Source organism: Rhea pennata, chromosome 1, assembly GCF_028389875.1.
Source record: "Rhea pennata isolate bPtePen1 chromosome 1, bPtePen1.pri, whole genome shotgun sequence".
Taxonomy (NCBI): domain Eukaryota; kingdom Metazoa; phylum Chordata; class Aves; order Rheiformes; family Rheidae; genus Rhea; species Rhea pennata.
Window position 1 is genome coordinate 41,646,399 of NC_084663.1, and position 19,529 is coordinate 41,665,927.

General features: G+C 37.0%; 1 protein-coding gene across 8 annotated transcripts in view; it reads right to left on the reverse strand.

Annotated features, from left to right (window-relative positions):
- KCNC2 (potassium voltage-gated channel subfamily C member 2) overlaps positions 1-18,883 on the reverse strand; it is a 101,338-nt gene extending 82,455 nt beyond the window's left edge. For all 8 annotated transcript variants that reach the window (XM_062567858.1, XM_062567898.1, XM_062567882.1 and 5 more), the window contains exon 1: positions 18,242-18,883. In XM_062567858.1, coding sequence (XP_062423842.1) covers positions 18,242-18,883 — 642 coding nt within the window. The remainder of the gene's footprint in view (positions 1-18,241) is intronic.
- Between the last annotated feature and the right edge of the window lie 646 nt (positions 18,884-19,529).

Below are 19,529 nucleotides of genomic sequence, written 5' to 3' on the forward strand. Positions count from 1 at the left end.
TGTAAGTCAGTTTAAAAAACAGAAGAATACTGTTCATTTTATGTAATAAACTGTGAATATAAAGATTTTTTTACATCACATGTTTAAGGGGTGGGGGGAGAGAGACTTGGACCCTGCTCATGTGTTCTACTTTGAAGGATCAGAGATCTAACCTAATGAGGTGCCCCTCTCACTCTGTGAAGCTCTTCACAGGTGAAGACCTGCCCTTACGGTTCTCTTAAGGAACGGAGCCTTCCTGATTAATCTTTCTGCTAGGGAGCCAAGGGTTACTTCAATTTAGAAAGTCCTCAAATTATAAGGAAAATAGATGAAAAATAAAAAGGATAGGAAAAACAAGTATGTGAATTAGAAAAATAGGAAAGACATTTTTAGGAATAGGAAAGAAGATTAATTTGTTCCAAAAATGAACAACTTATGAAATGTGAAAATGATATGCCATGTCACATATCTTAACAAAAGAGGTAAAGAAAAACATGGGTTTAGTGCTGGACTAGAACTGCCTCTAACTTCAACTAGTTATGGAATCAGTTATAGAACTGATTTTTTATCTAGATGGACTTTTACTTATAAACAATTATCAATAAGGCACGCCAAAGAAAAGATCTGGAGGAAAAGTATCATAAAATATCATTCACACATATTGATTTTCATATACTGGGCTGTTCCATTTCATCCTATTTGTTCCAAAATAACTCCAATTTTCATAAAGTGGTGTGATTACATCATAGACAAGGCTGTCTGACACTAATTTATATCATCAATAATTCATGAAAAAGGGTGCTGCAAATCTTCAGACTTCATTACTATTCTCCCCCTCCTTTTCTGAGTATTCATATTAATTGAAGGCTACATAAGTTTCCTGGACTTAACACTAAAAATGCAACCTGGATGTCAAAGGGCCTGGCATTTTTATGCTATTTCAAACCACTCAATCTTCAGCCCTTTTTTGTCTCTCATTCTTCATACCAAACTAACATTAGCTATTAGCATTAATAGCTCTATCTTCAAAGGCAGAAAACTGATGACACAATCAAGGACAATTCCACTTTCTTATATTCGTTATCCAGAGCAGAAACAGTTTCACTGTGAAATACCCCTTGAATAAGGTAAGACTCCCACAGCCAAGCAAAGGATTTCCAGTTATGGATTACAATAAAGCATGACTAACTACTATCAGAATTACAGAGAAGTATATTAAATGAACAATGAAGTAAACCACCTACTCTTCACTACTGTGAGCATAAAAAAAGAAAAAAATCACAAACAAAAATTTTTATTACAAAAATGTCACCCTCCTTTAAAAAGTTTTGCCCCATCACTTATAGTTGTCTTTACCTTTTCTCTGCAGAGTAAGATTTTAGCCATTCTTGGTGTTACATTCTGTGATTCTTTCTCAAAAGAATAAAAAACAATATTAGCTGATACCAATAAAGAAAGTTTTGTGGAAGAGTAGCCCAAGATGGACTACAGGTCACGTATCTTCCTTAGTCTTCAGTAACTTCAAAATGATTTTCTTTGTTTTAAAAAAGTAGAGGAATATCTGTTATTTGAGTTTCTTCAAAGCCTTAGCAGAATCCTTTCTTACTGCTTTAGCACTCATTCTTTCAATTACAGCCCTAAAAAAAGGTTCTGCGGTTGATAAAAAGCATTGATTTGAGTAGGTCAATTCAGAATGTTACAGTATAGCCTGCCTTAGGATAATTTTATTAAAGGCTGTTTTGTTTCTAGCTCAATTTTTCTAGGGAAAAAAAAATCTTTATGCTACTTGACCGTTTTTCAAAATTTTATATATTAAACATTTATCTTATTAGCCTCTTCTGTCCCTTCAGCATGACCTATTTTCACTTACCCATCAACTGAAAAAAAAACAGTGTTGAGTTTTCTTGAAAATCACCATAATATAATAATACCACCATCAGGATTTTTAATGACTCAGAGATAGTGTTTTGTCCAAAGTACATCTCAGTACACATTTCAAGATATTTAAAATTCAAATCTTGTACCGAGAAAGCTACAAATATTATAGAATAATAACCAGTTTTGATAAAGAGTTTATGCAGAAGCATAATCTCAGGATTTTGAGCTATCAATCCTTACTAGAAAAATAAAAAGCAAACACATATAAGACTATATTCTGAAGCGTACTAAACAGATTTTTTTCCCATTCAGACATGGCTTCAGTAAGATGCACTGCAAACTGAGAAGTTTTAAGTAGTTTTTCAAAATTCAAGAACCTTCAAGTGTATAATTATGCCCCAAAAGTCTGTGCTAATGGGCATTGCGGTTTCTCCCTCTCCTTTCGCTTCCCCATCCAAATACTTAATTATAATCAACTGAAGAATTCCCAAGGACAGTGACAAATGCAAATATTTTTACCCTACAAAACTGTTAACATATATTTTTCCTTCCCTAGGCAGCAGAATAAAACAAATCTAGAAGCAACTATAACTAGCACAACCTACATTTCAAGGCAATGACACTCCCTAATCTTCTGATTCTCACTCACTTTGTAATTTATAAAAAAAAATAAAAATAAAAATAAAATCCTTTCAAACAGTCATTTTCAATTCTCTCTCTTGGTCTTTTTTAATTAATTGTCATTTAAAAGAAACTTTTTCAAAGATGCTTTTTCTCAGCATCTACTGACTGGATTTTCCCTTTAAGAATCTCTTTCCTCAAGGTCATAATATGGGTATTGGGAGTTCTTTTTCAGATTCATTTCCTAGCTTATCAATTCAACAATGCTTAGTTTGTCAGGATCCCTACCTAACTTTAGGAAATTCTTTCTTGATTAATGAGGCTGCCAGACTAATGCAGGAAGAGCGAGCGTCATTCTTCAAACACAAACACCCTGACTTTGAAATAACAGTAAAATAACAATCATTATAAAGTTTTTAACTTGATAACTTTTGAAAACATTAAGTTTTTATAGTTTTCACTCTAAGATACCTGACAGCAGTGCAGGAGGATCTTTCTAACATCTAGTGCCAAACTTGGTTTAAAAAGCACTGTGGTTCATTACTGTGGCTACCAATTCCTCCCTTCATCAGTGCCAGACTAGTCACCCATGCCAACAATTTTCCATTACCCCTAGGAATATGCATAATTGTTTTTTCATACCCCATGCCTCTAATGGAAGATTTATTTTTTAAAGTTATATGGTGAATGTGAAATAAGTTATATCCCATACTCTACTCATGGTCCAGAACCAACTTTGGTAAACATAGAACCGTGTACAAAACCAACACAGCATATGCACAGAACAAAAACCATATGTGGCAGAATTCTGAAGTTATAATTATATATTTTTTTCTATTGCTGAATAATTAACAATTGATTTTTGACTTGAACATGTGCACTCAGTTCTAAATAAAATCTTGTATATGCCAAATACTGTTTCAAGATTATTCTGTGTAAGGAATCATTTAAGGAATCATGCTGAAATCTAGCTCTGCTCTATGCAACTACTGAAAACATGCTAGAGAAGAATTTTTCATACTTCAGAAGCCTCAGAAGGCATTCCAAAAATGCAGCTTTCTCCTGTCAAGGCTGCAGGCAGTGATCCTTTCAGGTGAATAAAGAAACTAAACTCATGTGTTTATCCCCCATCTTATTCCAAAAGAATTAACTGAACGAAGAAACTGTTTGCCTGTCCATGATCAGAGCAGATTTAACACTTGTCAGTTGCCCTCTTTTTGGAATTAATTCAGCCAATGTTGTCATGGGCTTTAAACACATCCCCAAATCTTGGCCAAATATAGTTACACATTTTCCCAGCATAGAAACACATTAGTTAAACTATTGATGAATTTCCTGTAATAATTCATCACAACTTCCTGGTATGTAAAAAATGTAAAAGCCTGAGTTGAAATGAAAAGCAGTTTTGGGGTGGAGGAGGAAATACAACTAACAACGTTAATGCCCTCAGGCATCTGTATAGGCAGATCTTCAGAATACTTCAAAAAAATTTTTGAATTTTGGCTCTCGGTGAGAGTTGGTCTCACTGACTTCAACCACATTTTGAATAACTCAGAAGTTAGCAAAATTTCTGGCATTGATTCAAAATGAACTGCTGGATGACATCTTACTTATGAAAATGCATTCATCTACATGGGAAAGTTTCCTTACTAGAATTCTTCTATCCATGTTAGATGAGGTAGGACAGAAAGATGAATGTTATTTCTGAAATAAAAAACAAGTATTTCCTACACTTTTGGAAAATTTTCTTCTCAAAATTTACAGCAATTCAATACAATACTGCAGTCTGGTTAACCAAAACAGACTGTTGATATAGCTGAATACACTATTTAACATATTAAAAAGCAGCAAACAATAATAAGCTTTCAATAATCAATCAGAACGCTCTTGAAATTCATAATTAAATGCTACCATAATTATTCCTTACATTGGGCACAGCTTTGGAGTCTCCCTTGTTTTTCAGGAGAAGTCTGGTAAAGTGTTTTTACTAGAATTACAGCATTCAAGCTCAAATACCCTCTCCTGCATGGCTGGTGGCTAAAGATCACAACAAATCTATAATCCAAAAGGGCTACAGAACACAACCAAAAATCAACATGAAAATATTTAACAATTATTTTGATATACTGCACATGGAATTGATAGATAAGTCTACTGTAAAGATGGCCCAATATTTATCATTTTAAGACTCTGTACTCTGTTCTGCTAGAATTTAACTGCACAGGTTAAATGCCAAATGCTGTTGCAAACATGAAGCAATCCTTGAGAAAGTGGGTGAATTAAATTGTTTTCTCTAATATAAAATTCTGGAAACCTCTTATTTTAGTAATTTTAATTTTTGAAGAAAAATTTATATTTAATAAACACCACACGTGTGTCAACCCTTTCCTGAATTTGATCTCTTAGATTTATATGTTATAAAGCAATCTTTATTAACATTCCCGAAGAGTATTTCTCCATGTAGACCCTGCCTCAAGTCAGTTCACAGAACAGACAACATTTACCTACTGAACTCAAAGTTTTCCTTATTCTATATTGTTTAGGTATGCAATATATGCCTTTATAGCTAAATATACTCCTTCGACTCTGCTCTGCAAACAGGTTATCAAATTTAGGGAGGTTTCTTTCATAGTCATCATTGCATATATCCAAGTGATTATGCAAACCTGTTTTTTTTCTCAGCACATATTTATGCTGTAAACTGAGTGAGGCAAGAGTCCTGAAAAAAAGACCATGAGATGATTATACATGCTTTACCTTTGGGCATAGATGAGTAGACCGTCCCCAGCCTTCCTTTAAAACCACCAAAGCCCTCTTTGTATTACATTTGACAGTCACCAATTAAAAAACTATGCCCCTTTATTGCATTATTTGAGCTCTGCATAATCCTTATTTTTATCTGTACACAGAGAAGTGACTCACAGAAAACATTACGGCCTAGCAAACAAGTAAATTTGGAGCTCCAGAATTCCCTGCCAGTGCTTTAGTCATTGAGGCCTCTTCACCTTCTGTGGCCCTCCTAGCCTGAACCAAACAAGTTCACCATGTAGAAAGAAGCACTGAAAGGAAAGGAATACATCTGGGAAAGCAGAACTAAAAATAATTTTAGTACGGAAAACTCTCTTTGGACTTGCCATTGGGATTATTCCTCCAAACAAAACAGGAACAAAGTCACTACCCTAATATATTGCACATTAAACATCTCTCCTAGAGGCAATGGCAACTACATCATTTCAGACTGCTACTGCCTGAAAAATAACATTATCCCACAGGGACACAGCCTCCAGCCATCTTGCCTTGCTCACTCATAACACAACCCCTATACTACTCACTGCATTCACTGTACTGTGATTTTTAAAATCTATTTAAATGCTGGCTCTTATGTTTTCATGTTTCTCTTTAGTCAGTATTTCTCACAAGAAACAGATTCATGAACCTGGTTTGAACAGATCCTCTTTTCCCTCTACATTAAACAATAAATAAATTATAAATGAATTAATAACAAAACAGGTTGCAACATTTCAAAGATGAAAAAATGTATGTGTTTATCACCACGATCTGATGAAAATGATTGCCAAATCTGATTTTGGTTTATATTTGCCCATTACCAACAGTTGCAGAAAGGGAAGCTGTATCCTCTGGAGGAATGTTTTTCTTAAAATTTTCTCATAAAAATATAAACAATATACATATTTTAATAATTATAAAAAACAATCCATTGAAGGATCATATAACTACCAGAAGAACTTGATCTTTCTATAGGTGTTTGAACATTCCATATAATTCTATAGAAGTACTATAGCTCTTTTAAATCTTATAGAATGTTTGAAAATTATCCTGTGGAAAGAATATTCTTCCCATTTACATTTTCTAGAGTCTGTCCATAAAAATTGACACCACAAAACATTAGTTTTCTTTAGAAAAATTAAATAGTTTCTTAAAAAACATTGTACGTGTCATAATGCAGTAGTGACTACACAAAAAACAGTGAAATAATTTCCATCCTGTTTTAGCATTTCCTGACCAAAATACATAGTTCTCAAATATGGAAGGATTTCCTTATTTCAGCCAAATCCACTCCTAGTCAGAACAACACTTAAGCCTCTGTTTGTTGTTTTGACCTATTCTTGACTTCCTGTTACCCTGGCAGAGTCAATTTTCCTGATATAGCAGGTGTAAATATAAATGCTTTTTCGAAAAAAAAAATATGTTTTTTTAATCAGGGCTTTAAATTAAATGCCACTTTACTATCTTGTTTTCTAAAGAAAAAGCTTTACCTGTCCCCTACCTAACAACTTTGAATCAGCTGGCCATTTATAAGTTATACCAAAAGATAGAGATCCTGAAAACAGTTACATCTCTACCCAACTGTGAAAATAAGGGGCCACACAGATAGAGAAGAAAGCTATAATGGAAGCTAAAGACTCTGACAGCAATGAATCTGCTCTCAGAAGAGACTTTATAATATGTCAACAGCAGGAAAAAGGTGTATTGGAACTAGGAGTCAACTGTAAGACATACATTCACAGAAAATGAGATTCCTTCAGTTCCAGTACTCACAGAACTGCTTCAGGTTTTCTTCCGATTTTTACTGAGGTACAATTCATAAAGGATGGAACACTGTATCTATTGGTAAATGTAATTAAGAAATACTAGATGCCAATATATAAATATAGCCAATAAGATAGATCTATCACAGCCATATAAAGCAGGATATTCAGAGAGTACACAAAGCTCTACTTGAATTACTAAGTGAGATCTGAATTAAACAAGTAAAAGCAAGAACATTGTGAATTAAATAATGAGATTTGGACTGTAGCCTTCTTTATTAAAGTCTTGAGTAACAAGCAGATAAAAATTTTTAAAAATCAGAGAAAATCATCTCTACTTTCCTAACTATAGGTTAGCAATACTAATACATGCCCGTATGTATGTATATAAGTGTGTCTGTATGTTCATATACATAAAAACTCCACCTGAAGTTTGAAAGCACTAGAACCAAATGTTCTCATCCTCTATCTGCAATTAACAATTTGCATCTGTTTTTGTAATGCACATTGGCACTGTACTTGTCTGAACAGTAGAACTGCAAAGAAGAATTTCTATCACACATTATCCTTTAGCCTCCACTACTGCCAAGATTTTTACTTTCAGAGACCAGATTTTGGTTTCTGGAGGCAGGATTTTGCTCACAATATGATTAGAAACTGTAACAATTACCTTGTTTTTCTGGAATAGCACTGCTGGTAAATATTAAAAAAAAAAAAAATCTGCAATGTTCATTCACTATAATTACTATTGCATACATCCTGATCTATATATTCAAGGAATGCACAAACAGTATAGGATTGTAATAATTTTCCTCACACTACTTTATAAAGTTGTCTATTGCTAGTTAAACAAAAGCAGACATTATTACAAAGACTATTTATCTTATATGAATTTGTCAGGATTCCAGTGCAAGATAAGTTGCTGTAATGAAATTCTAACTCAATATGAACTAAATCTGTACTTCTCTAGAGACTAATGGGTACATTTCTTTTACCAAATGCCCCAGAGTCTTTAAACTGTTGAGAATACAAAATCATTGAAATTTTGCTGGCTTTTCATTTCAGTAAGTGATGTATGCCACCAAGCTTTCAGATAAAAGTTGCTAATGCAGCTACTAGATGTAGCACAAACAGTAGGGAGGCATTTGTAACAGTCATTGTACTTGAAACTGTAGCAGAATGGCTCATTTTATTACAAAAGCATTGGAAAGCTATTGATTCAAAAGTACTAAAATAGTCAGTCAGTGACAGACACGTAAAGAGGTGGGACAAAAGACTGAGGAAATAACAAATTAACTTTGAGATTCTCCAGAAGTTAGTTTTGGGAGATACCTTCAGCTGTCAAAAAACCTGGATTAAGGTGGAAGCCTACTGCAAAAGTGAGTTGTACTGCCTATGTTAGCTGTTTCGAAAATACAATAAACCTGGTCATTAGAGAAGTCATTTTTAAGAAGATCAACACTCCCTTCTCACTTAAAAATTAAGGAAGTGGCAATCACAACAAAAAGTATAAATGTGGGTAGATAAGCCTGTAATTTAAAAACAACCATCACCTTTCAACCTTAAAATAATTAATATCACCAATAGAAAACACATGTAATACAAAATGCCTTTGCCAGTTTTAAGCCATGGTTGGTTGTGTTGTGATAAACTAAAATTATGGAACCATATTCTTTACTTTATTCTATAATGGTACTTTTTCATTTTCCATTAAGATGCAATTTTCCCTTTTATCAAATGCTTTTTTATTTTTAACTCCCCCACTTAATTTGTTCTGCTATTGAGGCACCAACTTAAACTTGCCGTGACTAACCAAGGAGACCCTGTAGCTGCAATGCATCAAACCAATTTTGCTGAATATTCGTGGGTCACAGACATCAGTCTCGTAGTCCTTTTTGGGAGATAAATGACAAATACATCCATTTCTTTCTCCAAACAGCACCAAGAATCCTATTACCCAGTCAAGCAGGAGAACAACTTTGTCCTGATGCCAAAAGGTTCACTCTAAGCCTAGAATATAACCACTACAAACTTCCACGGTCAAAGATGCTTTAAGTGTGTACATTCATTTGTTTAATAGCAAATAATACTATATAATGAACTAAAGCATTTGGTACAGTATAGCAAAGTTGATATTCAATACTTGGACTGAAATCCTACCCTACTTGATTTCAACCTAAGAGAGTTGTTGATGCTGTTTATTATATACCATTTACTATGTACATTTGATTTTTAAAACTATAAAGATGAATCACAGAATAGTTATTGAATAAAAGGATTTCGTCTCTAGTGTAAGAGAAAAAAAAATTGGAAGACAAGAATTTGATCCTGCAAGTCATCAAAATTTAGTTGGCAGTCCAACACAGCATTTCAACATGTGCTTAATTTTAAGCAGACAAAAGAGTAAATCACCTGTTTAAGTAATTTCCCAGATTAATGCCATGATGTACCAGATGAAAACCGGATGTGCTTGCACATCAATTATGTCCTAAAATTCAAATAGAAATTTGAAGATAGACACTAAATCTAGAATTTAAAGTGCAAGAAAACAGTTTTCCCAAGTGCAATCGAAAACCAAGGAGACAAAATAGGTTCCTCTCAAAACAAATCTGGATTAAATTCAGGATACTGCAAAACCACTACCAGGAAAAATAGTACATCAGTTGGGATAATAAAAAATGATCTCAAATAACTTTTCTACCTCTTAACCATCATAATTCTCCAAAAATTAAAATATTCCTGTGACCAGTTATTACAAATAATTGCCATTCAAAGGGGTAGAGAATTGCCAATTGCCAGTGATAAAAATATAAAAAAGGACAGCTTCCTTGAAAAGCACAGAGAATTTTTTTAATACCTCTAAGAATAAGGACTAAAGATTAATATCTTTGTGGTATTAAGCATCTAAATAAATAAATAAAAATAAAGAAATTTTATATCCACACATTTGTATACTTTAAAAGTTTAAAAGAAGTTAAAAAGAAGTTTAAAAACTTCTTTACCTTAAGGATTTTTACCACTACTTACAAGGAAGATCTACGATTGCAAAGGCTTTTACCAAACACTAATTACTACACGCTTAATTTCACAGCATATAAAAGACTAATATATCTTGTGGACATGTGTTCCAGAATATTAAGTAGGCCAATAAAAATACGATTAGAAGAAATTACTCTTCCTTAAGACCACCATGATCAGCCTGACACTATTTGAGATCCTTAAACACTGTATCTCAGTGCTATGACAGGCACTGATGAAGCCTCCGATCACTATGAACCCAGACAGTGCTCCTTATTACTGCAGCTTTTTACAGTACTCTTCTCTAGCCTTCCTTTTCTCTGTATGAAACTTCAACTTCATGTTCTCAAAAGCAACTCCCTGAAAGAGAACTGTCTTATCCATCCATCAAGTTTCCACTTTTCACTTATGTTGCTTTAAAATCTCACACACTACCCAGACCCCTAGTATTAGGGTATTCCTGTGCTTTTATCAAAGAAAGCATTTTAGTATGATGAATTCATTCCTGAAGAAGAATTCTCTCTTAGGATAAGTATGTAACACTTAGAAAGAGGATTACTGCAATACAACTAGTACTGTATACATTATCAGAACCAGAAGCACAAACTTGAAGAGATACAGCAGCAACTTGCTCAAAGAGTAGATATACTAAAAGATACAATTTAGTACGCTATATACTGACGAAAATATACACCTATTTGTACTTAAACAATACCTACACCATGCAAAGGATACAGCTATTTTTATCTATACAATAAAAGATACTTATATTTACTTCAGAAATAAAGTTAATTGATATTGAGCAGTATATTTTACACATGATATTAGCAAAGTTTACATACTATTTAGCACTAGGCTAAGAGATTGTTCTCCTTTATTTACAGCATTTTTAGGAGTGTGATATGTATTTAAGATTCACCTGGAAACACTAAGAAACTTCTATTAATGTGCTTGCATTTAAAAATTACTCCAGTTTGTTCTACTCTATATAATGGGAAGAAAACAAAACAGTGGTCTTGAACTTAATGACTGACCACTGGGTTTGGAGATTACCTCCCATAAATTAAGTAATAAATCTGTTTGTAAATGGGCAATAGCACTCTGGACACTAAACAAGTATAATTTTGCCATGCACACAAATATATACATATATATGTGTAAGAATATACAACAAAGTATATGTTTCTAAAACAAAGAATTTATCTGTGCCAAAAGGAAGATTTCCTTCTGAAGAAAATTAAAAGCCTCTTAGCATTAATTTTAAGGAGCAAAGTAGTATACATACATGTATTATACCTACATGAGTAAAATAGGATCTCTGCTGAGCCTTTTGTAGACAAACTACACTAGCTCACTATCATGAAGACTAAAAGCACAGAGAAATCTCAGAATTTTCAAACAATATTTTGAAAACAGAAGAAAGGTATGTTGAAGAAACAGTATATCTTTATAATATATACTTGGATAATTTTCAAGCCTCATGACATCACTTCAGTCAAAAATTCTGTAAAGACAATTGCAAATCACAAAACTTTGTGTTTTGTCTGATTAGATAGCATTCTGTTTCTAACAATATTGATTTAACAGATGGAAATAGTTTTTTTAAAGTGCTTTAGTCATCATAAAGTACTAACAATTATATCAGTTTAATAACATTTGTAGAACTAAAAAGCCTGTGGTTTCACGTTCTTTCTATATAGCTATTTCTGTGGGTATTTCTGACAAAATACCATTTAATTACAGCAGCTTATGCAACATATCATGATAGGGAAGTAAATAAATCAAGTCATCACTACAACTTGAATCTGTTTTGTTGTGTTGATAAATATTGCCAATAATAGGTTCATATCAGAATGCCTGTACTTTTTCCACAATTGTATATTGCATTCACCATTTTAAATTATTTCTGATGCATGAAAGGCCCTCATGTTTCAGTCCTTGTACCAAGTTAAAGGCCCTTTGGAAACAATGGTTACTGTAAGAATGCATAGAGCTTCAACATGCTCTCTACATGAAATTCTTCAATAGCCTTGCTTAGTGCTGATTTAAAAACAAGTTTTTGTTCCTGTGCAAGCACTCATTTATATTGGAAAGGGCATGCAAGTGAAAGAATGACTAGGTAAGTATAAAGGAACCTCCTTACTAGAAGAAATACTCATTAGTAGAACTAATAATAATAACAACAAACAGTTTGATATTCCAAATATTACCCTAACTATATTTTTATTTGCCTATTTACTCATGATAAAAAGTAAACTGCAAAAATCCCCAAAAATTTCTGCACTGCATCAGTAAGTTTATGTGAATCATACCAGCAGAAATGAGATCTAAAGAAGAGTTCAATAAGAAGAATTAAAAGGAAACAATCCCATTAGGTTCTAAATACAGAGAGTATAAACCCTTTCTTTGCAGTTATGGCTTGAAGGAAACCATGTTTCCCCAATACAAATCAGCATATGAAGTGTAAGCATCAGGAAAAAAGTATCAGTAGAAATCAACAGTACTGAAATAGCACTTGATAATGAGAAGAACTTGTCTCTATCATCATAAAATGATGAGACAGCACTTCATAAGAGATTATAAAAACACTAAGAATTTGTATAGGAATGCCCTTCTTCTTCTCTGATCCTTCCACTCTGATTGAAACATAACTGCTCAAAGGAAGAGGAAAACAGGAATTCAGACTTTCTGTGCACTATCACTGAAGGAAAAAAAGACAAGTAACTTTAAAAGGAACTTTCTGTAAAACTATCTTCAAGTTCCTATATTGAAGGAAACCAATCAAGGATTTCAGATTAGTCCAACTTCTGACTCTTTTATCTCTAAATCACCAAAACAGCAAATTCTTCACAGAATATCTAGAAATATCTCTTGGGCTAGGTACCAAACACCTTACAAATATAAGGACCTCAAAGATACCATTTCTCTTATGTCACTTTTTTTTATCCTGTTTCCTGTGACTACAAGATAATGTAATATCTCTGCTAAAGGTAACACTGAAACCTATACAATATTCACAAGAAGTTGTGAGCTCATCCTCCAACAACCCTCCATCTTAAACAATATGAAATTCTCATTCCCAAAGCAAATTGTTTAAGATTTTAAACGCTATAAACAAGATGTGACTGACAGCACTTTATGTATTAACTAAATTCAAGAAGGGAATGTTGTTTACCAGCCTTCTCAAACAAAAATAATTCTGCCACTGTTATTATTATGGACTTTGCATGTTAGGCCAATTTCCACTTCTAATTACACCAAAGCAAATTCAGAGTAAATCCATTCACCAAATTTTGCTAGAGTCATTAGGAAATGAATCTGGCTGCGTGCATATGCACATATGTAATACCATCTTTTTCTGAAATGATACGACAGATCATCTCTGTGGCATTTATGTCAGAGTCATGACAAAATGCTTTTCTGAGATTAATAAGTGACAGAAAGCAGGCTGTTTTCAATGGAAAAAGGAAGCCAAGAGCTGGCTTGTTTCCATGGAAACAGTAGCAGCAGCAGGCAGAACAGCTGTAGAGAAAAAGGCAGAAGTTAGGGAGGCAGAAATCTTTCTTATTTTACCTCACTGATATGCCAGTACCATCACAGAGCATCTAAATTTAAGGTAGATCAAGCCAGTGTATGTTGAACAAGCAATTTATTAAGCAACAACTTACAATTAAGCCTTCTAATAGACAGCATTCCAGACATAAGTTAATAGAAATCACTTATAATGTGATTTAGTCAGCCTATGTACACATGAAGCTATGGATTCTATGAATATCTGTAATAGTGATGCATTATCATTTCTGTCATTAGATGAAAGTCTTGCTTTAAAAGAAACTACAGTTCCCACAGAGTAAATGCTTCAAGCTGAATGACTGGTTTTAGCCAGTTTAAATTAATGGTCTCTTTTCCCACGTAAAAATAAATTCAACTCTTCGATTACCAAAATGGCAAAAGAAATTCCCTCCCTTTCAGTTTCCAGACAGAAAAATTCTGCAAAACTCATAAATTATTAGAACATGTACTTGCTTTCCTTGTTGAAGATGAAATGAAGAGTAAAAGACTTGCATTTATGAGTTAAAGGGCTTTTCTATTATTTTTTAAGAAAGCAGATAAACTATTAATCTACATATGTATATTCTGAACTGAATATATTTTCACTTCATTCACTGTGTCTGAATTAGACTATTCCAGCAGTGTTTCTTAAAACAAAAACTGTCTTGCATCACAAACTGTCAAAGTCCTAAATATATTCCACCCAAATCATTCACCCTGGTATATGACCGGTATCTACCTACCTGGAAAAAATGCAACTAAATCACCAAATAAAAAGGTAAGATGCCTTTAGTAAGAACGTTCTCTAATAATGAGTTCTGTGACTTCAGCATTTTGAGCAGATCTACAAAATCATGTTTTCTCTCTCTCCCACTTTGCCCATTTCGGATGATTCTACCTATCACCAGCATCACAAAATGTTCAAAGCTGGCTTAAATATTATGGGACACTGACATGAGTCTCTGTCAATGTAACTTTACACAAATCAGTACATATGGACATCAAATATTGCCTAATGCTCAAGTCCAGCCCCTCATGTCAAGAGGGATGAGTACTTTTAAGGATGAGTGCTTTTAAGAACACTTACACAAGTATCTTAAGTCCCAGACTGGAAGGCTCTTGGAGGTTTTATTTGCATTTCAGTGAATACTTACAAATGCACACAGGGAACTTCACAAATATTTGCCAAACAGTTTTTATCTTTCCCTTGTAAATCAAGTAATTATGATGTTGCTACTTATAGATAAGAATGCATAGCAAAGTGGTTATGTAAGTTGCCCTCCGCTCTTGGAAATGAAAAGGGAATTAGGGCTGGAGTGCCCTAGGCCACACTGTTGCTCAGCCACCCAACTTTGTAGTCGCTGTGTAAACAGATACACACTCTTCCCAAAAAGTGATGGGAACTTTTGAGTTCTTGTAGTAAGTACATGAGCAATCCATAAACCTTAGGAAACATCAATGACAAATATTAATTATTTCTTTACACTGAATCATATTTCAAATATCATTCAAATGTAAAAGGCCTAAAAAGCTTAATTAATTTGAAACATCGACATTGTAGCTCCCGCTGGGCATCTGCAGGCACTCTTTCAAACTCAGCGCTTAATTATGCCTCTTGAACTTCCTCACAAATTGTTTAGATATAGCTTTGGACTTGACTATTCTAAAGTATAATGAATACTTCACACTTATGAACCAATTGTCATCAAAGGATATCGGTGTCATTTATGGATATTGACTAATCAAACTCACAATACACATGTACGATTCAGAGAAGAATTAAAGTATCTGTTTCACAGATGCTTAAACCAATGCACAGAAAGATTTAGTTTGCTGCCCAACATGCTCCTTCTATGAGAATATCTTATGTCAGTATCTTTCTGTATCTACATAAAAGCATTCTGTCAAAGAGCAGCGTGTGAATGATTGCTCTATTACTTAAGCCTACAGTGAAAGAATTACTACTTTGCTATTTAATTTAAAATTAAGTCTATGAAATCCAAAATGATAAAATGAAAACAGATAATAGTCAAACATAATTCCTGAACTCAAGGTACAAAGTGTTGCAGGTTTCAAAACAACTGCATATAGTTATACAAGCAAGATTAGTAGGTGTCACTATCTGAATATAAAATTGTACACAGCAGAAGTTGAAAATCTTTCAGAATCTCAGATGAAGTATACCTTTTTGTTAACAAACTAGTTTCACTATTTATATAACATCATTGGATGGTCTTGCTAGAATAATCTTGTGTGTGCACTATCCCCCCAATAGGTTACCATGGCAACTTATATTTGAATTTCTGTAAATTTCTATTTTTAGAGATCACAGTTCAGGATAAAGAAAGTCATAAATATTAAAGACCAATTCATTAATAAAAAATATCCAATTTTTATTATTATCACACTTCCCAAAACAGACATTGCTGAAGTTAAATCAGGCAGGAATTCTTAAAAAACAAAAAAAACAAAAAAAACAAAACAAAAAAAAACTATTGCAATTATTAAGAAAGATTAAGAAAGTTTACCATTCACATTTAAGTGGTATACGAGTCACTAACACTGTGAAGCAAAGACTGATGTCTGCAGAGTTTTGTCTTGATTTCAGTAAGACCAAGATTTCATCCAAAATGGTTTTAGAGCTACACATTTCAGCTGACAAAACAAAACTGTCCTTGCCAGAATACTCAGAAAGTAGTATCTCTGTTTCAGAGGTAAGGAAAGGCTGAATTGAAAGCAGCATCTCAGATCCAAACTAAGGTTACCATGACCTTAAATTGTTTGTTATGCGTTCAAGTGTGCTTATTAAGTGTATGCCTTAAAGATAAATTTATTTACCGTTTTAAAAGCTGTCTTGTTACCTGAAAGATCAACATACAGGGTAGCAGTCTTGAGGAAAACTAAAACACTAACTTAGATACAGTTGTTATAGCTCAGACACTGTCTTATTCAGCTGAAAACTGAATATAAGGCTTAAAGTCAGTTTTTACATTATAAAAAAGAAAATGTATTATCTTCTAAAAGATTAATATTGCCACTTTACAAGTTTATACTATTCATTTTGCAGATTCAAAATGCTTTTACTCAAAGTACTGATGATAATGTTCAGGATATTCTAGTAAGGACAGACAACTTGCAAGACAGTGCTTACAGGTGCTATCAAGGAGTTCAAGCAGACTGAGAACACAAGTGGCAGCTATAATCTCACGACGTAATTGCGATCAGCATGCCTATCTCCACTTTTCACCTGGTATCTTCCATTTAACTTTTACTTCATCAAACCTCCAGCAAAACAGAGTAGAAAGATTCTGCGCTGTAAAAGTCACAGACCCAGTGTAGCCAGCACACGTCTGAAGAATCAGTAGTTGATGGAAGTGCAGTGGAACCACCACGCACACTAGTATTTTGTCGAAAAACTGACAGCAACGTTTACTTGAAAATTCAGAGAGCAAAGATGTGAGCAACACATGTATGTCATTGACGAGCAAAAGCAGACACCTCTGGCAGTTATTCTTTAGAATTAATCCTGCACTAAAAATATGTATCAGTATCAGTCGGGGCCAGCTGTCAAGGAAAAATAAACTGCTGCACAATTTTGGGGAACGTAAACAATGCTGGCAGTCGGCAGAGGACAGAAATTACTATGAGGCCTTTCACGTATTGTTCATTTAACTTATCCCACTAAGTTCATAGGAGTTGCTAACTTTTTCATAGGAACTGGATCAGGCCATGAGGTACTATTTGGGGAACCACTTAACTTGTGCTTATGTTTGCATCTATGAGATTTCCAGAGAAATTCATATGACTGATCTGGAGATGACTTTGACAGTAATTGCACTTTTTACAGGATGAAGTTTAGGTCTGAATGCTTCACACACAATCCTGATACATATGTTACAAAACAGTTATTACCATTAAAAAAAAAATGAACACACTTCTCATTAAAATTTCTTCTTTTTGTGTGTGTGTGTATCACAAAGAGGATTTGCTGCTAGTTGCTTTTCTTTCATTGTTAAACTTGAGAAAACCGCTGTATTTTTTCCCCTTCAAAGGAATTACAAGGTTTACTTGCTCCAAAGCCACAGTTTAGAAAGTGAATCCTCGTCACCATTGACAACAGCAACTAAAGTGCAGCATGAATCGGAGTCGCCCTCAAAAGCGGGAAATACTCAGTGGCAAAATCTAAAATCCCTGTCTAAAGAAGTGTAACTTCAGCGAAGTCTTCCACGCCCTAACCCGCAACCAGGGATTCGGCGAGGGTCACTCTGAGAAGTCACAGCGGCAGGAGCACCAGGGTCACCCTCTCCCTGGGGCACTCGCCTTTGCTGCACCTTCCCGGGCGCAGCGCGAAGCCGGCAAAGGGCCGAGCTCGCCGCGCCGCCGCCGCGGGCACCCAGCGGCGGGCCGAGGTGCCCCGGCCCGCGCTCGCGAAGAGCCGGCGGCGCCCGGGGCGTCCCCAGCCGCGCGAGAACGCGAGCTGCCCGCGGCGAGGCAGCACCTCCGCGCGCGCGCCCCTCCCCCCACACACACAACGGTCACCAACGGTCCCCAACGGTCACCTAACGGCTGCCGCGGGCGGCCCCGCCCCGCCCCCTCACCGGCCGCCTCCCGCCGGGCGAGCGGGCAGCGGCGGCAGCGCTTACCCTGGCGGCCCGCGAGGAGTAGGGGTCCTCGAAGAGCGCCCAGACGCGGGGCTGCAGCCGCCGCCAGCGCCCGCCCTTGCCGTCGGCGGCCGCCCCCACGTCCTCGATGCCCAGCCTCTTGGCGGCCAGGTCGTCGTCGTCGCCGCCGCCGCCGTCGGGGGGCGGCTCGCCCGTGAGCAGGTCGGGCGCCTCGAAGATGTCGAGCGCCTCCTCAGCGTCGCGGTGCTGGCGGTAGGTCATCCAGCAGCAGGGCTCCACGTCGGTCTCGTCGATGCCCCAGAAGGCCAGCTCCTCCTCGAAGAGCGGCCCGCAGACGTCGGCGGGGCAGTGCAGCTTGCCGGTGCGGTAGTAGTTGAGCACATAGGCGAAGACCCCCGGGTGCCGGTCGAAGAAGAACTCGCTGGCGCCGCCGCTGCTCCGGGGGCTGCAGCCGCTGCCGGAGTCGGGGCAGCCGCCCGCCAGCGGCGGCGGGTTGGGGGGTGCCGGCGGCGGCTCCTCGCCGCCCGGGGAGTCGCCCTGGGGCTCGCAGGCGAGCAGGGCCAGGCGAGTGCCTGGCAGGGTCTTCAGGGTGCTGCGGTAGGTCTCGTGCCGCGTGCCCCCCACGTTGAGGATCACCCTCTCGTTGTCCTCGAGCTTCCCCATCGCTCCGGGTCGGACATGACTGGGGAGGGCGCGGGAGATGGCGGCGGGGGAGGGAGACCGGGCGGCGGGAGCCGGCCCCGCTGGGGCGCCGCGCAGATCCGCGGGGGACTAGTTTCCGCCTTAAAAACAAGGACAGCAACGATGAAGACGACGACCCCCGAGCATCACAGCTCCCTTCGCCCGCTCCGCGCCTTCTCCCTCGCCACCGAGCCCAGTCCCTGCCGGGCGCCCCTCGGGGCTCGTCCCGCCGCGGCTCCCGGCCCCGCGCAGCCGCTCCGCGGGAGGCGCGCGCGGGGCTCCGCTCCCCCTCCCCGGGGTCTTCCCCCGGCCCCAGGCAGCCCAACGAAACGGTTCTGCTGCACCGCCCCCACCCCCGGCTCCTTCTCAGGGCCGCTTGAAGGGAGCGGATGGAATAGAAAGTGAGCAGTTAATTATTTAATGGGCATCTATCTTTTATTATGCTAACAGCGTAATAAGAAAAAAAAAAGGATTAGAGGTTTCTTTCTTTTTTTGTTTTTCCCCTTTTTCGGGGAGTAAAGGATTGCTCCCTGGGAGGAAATACCGAGCCCCCCCCCCCCCCCCCCCAAGCAGCTCAGGCAGCAGGCAACACCCTTGGAAAAGCTGAATGTGTGGTGCTCGGGTTGCT